The sequence below is a fragment of the Temnothorax curvispinosus genome, unplaced genomic scaffold (genome assembly GCF_003070985.1).
Source record: "Temnothorax curvispinosus isolate PA1 unplaced genomic scaffold, ASM307098v1 QBEX01001705.1, whole genome shotgun sequence".
Lineage (NCBI taxonomy): Eukaryota > Metazoa > Arthropoda > Insecta > Hymenoptera > Formicidae > Temnothorax > Temnothorax curvispinosus.
Window position 1 is genome coordinate 472 of NW_020211485.1, and position 6473 is coordinate 6944.

The following is a 6473-nucleotide window of genomic DNA, read 5'->3' on the forward strand; positions in this document are numbered from 1 at the left end:
AGGTACTTAATCAACATTTTATTTCGCTCATAAAGCTTTCTTTATGAGGAAGCCAAATTAATAAATATTTATTAATAATTATGCATAAAGAAAACAGGCTTCCTCATAAGAAAAAGCTTTATGAGCAAAATAAAATGTTGATGAAGGGCATATATACTTTTTTCGGACCAAAAAATAACATATTTCACGATTTTTTTCGGCGAAAGTATAAAAGATACGAGGACCGGGTTTTTCGCAAATGAAAGTACATATTTTATAGTGTATTTTCTGATTTTTGTTTTTTATTTGTGATGGAAAGTACTTCCTCTACAGCCCCTCGCCCTAGGCTCTGCATGACCGGCAGAATCTCCGAGCTGGTTTATCTGAAGACAAGAAATCAAAAAAGTTCTTTTTAAATGATATTTTCTAGTCGCTGTCGAATGAGATTTCCGAAATTTTGATTTTTAACAAAATGGCGATCTTCTAAACTTGAAACATCAATTTTTAACAAAAATTTTTATTTTGTTTTTTAAAAAACAAATAGAAATAATTAAACAATTACAAAAAGCATTCGGCAGAGACTAGATAATATCATAAATTTTAAGACCTTTTTTGATTTTTTGTCTTTAGATGAGCCAGCTCGGAGATTCCGCCGATACCGCAAAAACATGCAGGGCCTAGAGTGAGGGGCTGTAGGGGAAGTACTTTGCATCGCAAATAAAAAATAAAAATCAGAAAATGCACTCTAAAATACGTACTTTTATTTGCGAAAAACCCGATCTTCGTATCTTTTATACTTTTGCCGGAAAAAATCATAAAATATGCTATTTTTTTGGGTCCGAGAAAGGTATATGCCCTTTTAAGTAACGTGCAAATTTATAATTTGCATACTTAAAAATTGTGAGAAAGTAGTGTTCAAATTTGCTTACTTAAAAACTACTTCTACTTGCACACTTTTTAAATTCTTTTTTATTAATTTTAAATTAATATTTTTGTAGTTTTATATATTAAAAAAGTTCTTTTTATAACTTTTCAAGTTAAAGAAAATTTTTAATTTTTGTTCCCAGAACGCTCCAAACTTTAACTACAAAAATATAATATACTTATATAAAAATAAACTATCGCTTTGTGCAGAGGTATGTATGATTATTATTTCCGTGTATTGTTTTCTGTTCGTTAAGTTAGTGTTACTGCAATAACAGAGGGTTTTCAATTATTTATAAAAATGCGCAACAAGAAACTGCCGAGTTTGTAAGAGAGAATCTCCGCGAGCGGAACATTATATTATTAAAATACTACATCCAAAATACGACAACAATTTTCTTGTATTCTTTTAATAATATTTATTTTAATAAATTTATATATGTAAATCTTTTGCGTACTATGTGCTAATAAAAATGATTGATTTCTTCTACAGCATAATGTTTTAGTCATTTCGGTCTGTCTACTTATATAGCTTTAGTAACTTCCCGATTATTACCCTATTTATCTGTACAGAGAACGCCACGAAATATTTCACGTATTTTTTCACATTTTCCACATTAGAGATGTTCTGATAAAATCGTATTTAACTATCGTTTTGAACAAATAATAAGAAGCGATTGTGAAGATTACCGCTGATATGAGCAATAACTAGACACTTTCAATTTGTTACGCAACGCACTCGATTTAAGAGGCAACTTTGCTAAGTCGTATGCAATTTCAAAATAGTCTAAACAATTAAAATTTACTAAAGTTGATCGCTTTACCTCCCATAATCCGTAGAAACATTGAATTGCAGTAACGCCTTGCACTATTACGTCAAACTCGACTGTTTTAATTACTTTCAAAAGATCTCTCGCTGTTTTAATTTTTATCATTGTGTCACATGCGTTAATACCGCACTGATATACAAAATATGCCGTATAAAATACGCTATACTTCTGCCATTCAAGTGGGTCATATTTATTAGATTCATCATAAGTATCCATTAGATCATCGAAAACCTGAAAATAACAAGTACCTTTCGCTATATAAGAGAGGAGATACGAAAATGTGACAAATTAACATTTCCAAAAGCACATTGATCTTTCGAAAAATAGAACAAAACATTTTAAAATAGAAAAGTTATGTTTTTTCTCATTTGTTTTATGATTTGCAAATAATCGATTGATATCTCTCAGAATGTCTTCGAGTCTCCTATAATATCTACTTACGGCGTATGTTAAATTCTGCGCGAGTTTACCCTTGACCTTAATCTCTAATATGCTGACTGCGTGTACATGATGACCTTTGCGAAGTAGTCCTTTAACCAAATGCTCCGTCCAGACGTGGTGGCTAGGCTCTACCACTAAAATCGACAATGGTTTCGACGCTATCACGATATCACCCATTAAAATACAACAAATCAGAAAAATGACGCGACTCAACATTGTTGCGCAAAACTTCTCGCGTGGTCCCTCAATCAGATCTTGAGACCGAATATGTATCTGCATGCCTAGTGTAGCATTCCCTCTCTCTTCATTTCGAGATAATAGCATTATCATAATATTACTTTATGTAACTTTAGACTGATGATTTGAGATTTTCTCAACAACTTAGCTGTATCGTCATAAAAATAAGAAAAGAAAAGATGCATAAATAAGTATATAAATTGTTTTTCAGACATGAGTTTAGATGAAAATAATTGAAAGTTCAACAATTTTTGTTCTCATTATTTCCAATGATTGTTTTACTTAATTCAGAATTTTTGTACTTTTTAAATACACAATAAACAATGTATTTTTAGTTTTAGACAATAAAAAATAAGTTCCAGATCAATTTGCGTCGATCAAGCAAAGTGTCGAGTTTGCCCCGGCATTTTTTAATTTGAAAATTTGTCTTTGCGTCACTTTTCCTTTCTTGGGGGAAAAACTAAGTGACGTACAGCAAAATTTCTTTAAGCAATTTTGTACCTGAAGGAACACTCTTTAAATATGTACCATTAAATTTGCTTGAAAATTTTAATTAATTGTTGAAAATTGCCTTTAAAAAGATCGTGTCGAGTTTGCCCCGGTCTCCCTTATTCGTATGAGTTATTATTTAAGTTAAATTGTTTTAATTGTATTATCTATTAAATATTGATTAATTGTCTTGTCTGTTACAAATATATACTAATTTTTTATATGCATTAAATAAAACAGGTAAGCATTATATTGTGTGGAAATATCGCGGTTAGACATCTCATTTTTAAATAGCCGCCGGTCTTTTAGAAAGTGTTCAGTTATTATTTTTGATACATTGTTATTACGACGTAAAACCGTCACGATTACTTCGCCGAAAAGTTTTGCACATACAATTTACACTCGTAGTTTTCGCATTTCTTACTCATTCTGTATAGTACTTAAAATCGTCGTTGTCGCATGATTTGCAAAACTTACTTTTCAACTGTAGTTCCGTACGGTCCGGAACTCTTGATGCTGGACTGTTTAATGATTACGCCAATCGCGAATGGCTATAGTCGCGCATAAACACATAAGCTACAGATTGCTTAATGTAACTTAATGTAAGTTAAATATATCATTTATCATTGTCAGCTTTATGCTATCTAAATTGATTTTAAAACTCCTCTTTTGCCTTTCACACAGTCACGCCTCATTTGTATTTATAAGTTTTAGCAAGAATAATAGAATATAAAAACAATTTTATGTATTTTAATAATTTATTAATTTAAATCACACTTTGAAGTGAGTAGTATTGAATAAAATTTAGCGATATTTTTACGTGAGATTTTAAATCTTGTAGTATAGGTATACATATATCTATTATTTATTTCATTTTAATCTATAATTTTATCTATAATTTAGAACAAAATTTACATCTTTTTTAAATTAAACCAAAATTAAGTTTTAACAATAAAATGTAATAAAATATTAAGTTAAATTATATTTTATATATATTTGAATATATATTTGAATATAACTAAAATAAAATTTATTTTAAAAGTTAGATCTGTCATCGTCTTAAAATTTAAAATTTTTATTGTATAATAGTAAAAATTTATAAATATCAGTCTTTAAACAATCTCAGTTAGATTCGACAATGAATGATATTTGAAAATAAATAAAAATATAATAATAGAAAATAATAACGGTATAAAAAAATAAGACTGGCGTTAACTAACGTTAATAATATATTGACAGTTGAATATCGGAATGCAGCCGATGTAATATCAAGAGACACGGTAGTGTCTCGCGCCAAGTACACGCGAAGCGAGGTCGCACCGTGACTCTTTTACGTAACGCGTAAAGCGATAAGCGATTATGATAAACGCCATTATCTTAAAATGAGCAGAGGAGGAATGCTACACTAGGCATATAGATTATTTAGTCTTAGGATGTGATTGAAAGACCACGCGAAATATTTTATATAACAATGTTAAGGCTCCTGGGTACTCGTCGCGGCCATGTTGGAATGTGACGTCAGAAGCGATATTGCTTTGAAAAATAATTGTTGTGCAATTAATTTGAAAAAATAAAACCCAAGTGGTGCATATCTTTAAAGATATGACTTAAAGACAATTGTGTTTTCATTCAAGGGTCTTCCTATTCCAACTTAAGTAATAATATCTTCTTAATTCTCCTTAACAAAATTATAATATTACAAATAATCATTTTAATAACAAAGAATTAAAGACAGTACAAAATAAAAATATTTAATTGAAATAAAATAAATAAATTTTTTTTGTAAAAAAAACTTGGCGCTGCTTTTTTTACTCCCGTCGGATTCTTCTCTAAATTATGTTTATTGTTTTTTTATTCAATCAAAAATTTTAGTAATATTTAAATTTTAATGTGTAAATTTCAAAGTCTAGCAGGTTAGGCTGGATTTTTGGATTTATATATCACTTAAATTGAACTAGGTAACGTAATTTTGTGATATAAAATATACATAATAATACATAATACACCGTAACCGCGCGTGTGTATTTGACTAACAAATAGGTACTCGTGAAAATGTGAAATAAGGTGCTCGTGTCGGTACTAGTGGCAGATCGAGTGCATGTTTACCGACGGTGTTAGTAGATCTGTCGTTCGTCAGTTTTGTTATATACGTCATCGACATATAGTATGGTCAGTATATGGACTGCGCTCAGCTCAGGTATAGAAAAATATGACCGGTGACTCACACCGATTGAAGAAAAGAGGTACGTAGCGACTGATAGAGGAATTTGGAAGGTATAGTTGGAAGTTTTATTTGAGTGTACTATTCTGTCTAATGGAAAATTTTTACTTAATAATTTTATTTGATTTTAATAGTCTCATCGGACACCCTGTACATGCAGAATAACTAGAAGAATTATACCTAGATAAAAGAAATCATACAATTCTATTTTAAGAAAACGACGACCTTCTTCTTGGAAAGATCTAATTTAATTGACTTTCGCATCTTTTCCACATCTCCACCTACAAAAAAACTATTGACATCAGAAAACAAAAAAATAACTTATAATAGAATTTTATTTTAGAGTGGAATTTCTTGAGTTTTTATAACTATTGTTAATCACTTATTTGTTATTAATTTAATATTTTAAACACAAATTGAAAAAGTATAAGAAACACTTTTTATTACCATTATAATTATTGTAATAAATATTCTAATAATTATACAAATCAAAAGACAAAAAACAATTTCAGTATGTACAGACTTATAATTACTCTCTTGTGCTAACATTTACTGCTAAGCATTACATAATGACAATCGTGTTTAACTAAATTTGTCAAAATATTATAAAATGAGAAAACAAAATTAGAAAACTTAAATGGTCTGTTTTTATAATCATGTTCTATATTTTCTTATTCAATCTATAACAGTTTTTCACACTGGTGCATGCAATTAGCGCTTCCTTTAATTAAAAAAAAATGTTTAAATAATACATTTTACAAGAATATAAGCTAGTAACTGTACATAGAAGTGGAAGACTATTGTAAAGATCCACGAACATAATGGTGTTGAAACAAGAATATTATAGTAACAAAGTATTCAGTGATATTTGCAGCAACTTTAATAAGGATCTTTAATAAATATATTTTATAATTCTAATACGAGTACGTACGTGAAAAAATATAAAGTTGCTTTAATAAAACGTTGACGTCACAGGCTGCCACAAGCATAAATAGTTAATTTAATTGGATATTATTAAACCAAATGTTTAAATTATTAAAACAATTATCTGATGTTTTTTATTCATTAGTATAATTGATGTTAATTTTATCTCAACTTACACTGATGCTATTGATACAACATCTTTTTTTCTGTGTATGTATATACTTGTTCCAACACTAATATGTTTCCATAAATTATCTGAAACGTTATATAAGATATATGTATAAATGAATTGATATACTGCTATAAATAAAAATCATATAACTAGCTATACTATTGCTTCTTCATAGTAAATAGTAAAAATTAATGAACCAATTATAAAATTGCATCCATAAGATGATTAATGTTTGAATCATAAAATCGTTTTACGT

General features: G+C 28.9%; 1 protein-coding gene across 1 annotated transcript; it reads right to left on the reverse strand.

Annotated features, from left to right (window-relative positions):
• Window positions 1–1642: 1642 nt before the first annotated feature.
• On the reverse strand, window positions 1643–2453 carry LOC112467872 (the record flags this gene model as incomplete). The annotated part of the gene is made up of 2 exons (XM_025036762.1): window positions 2175–2453; window positions 1643–1964 (listed from the first exon to the last, which is right to left on the reverse strand). Coding segments are annotated over exons 1-2 (601 nt in total), but the record flags the coding sequence as incomplete, so codon positions are not given.
• Window positions 2454–6473: the final 4020 nt, after the last annotated feature.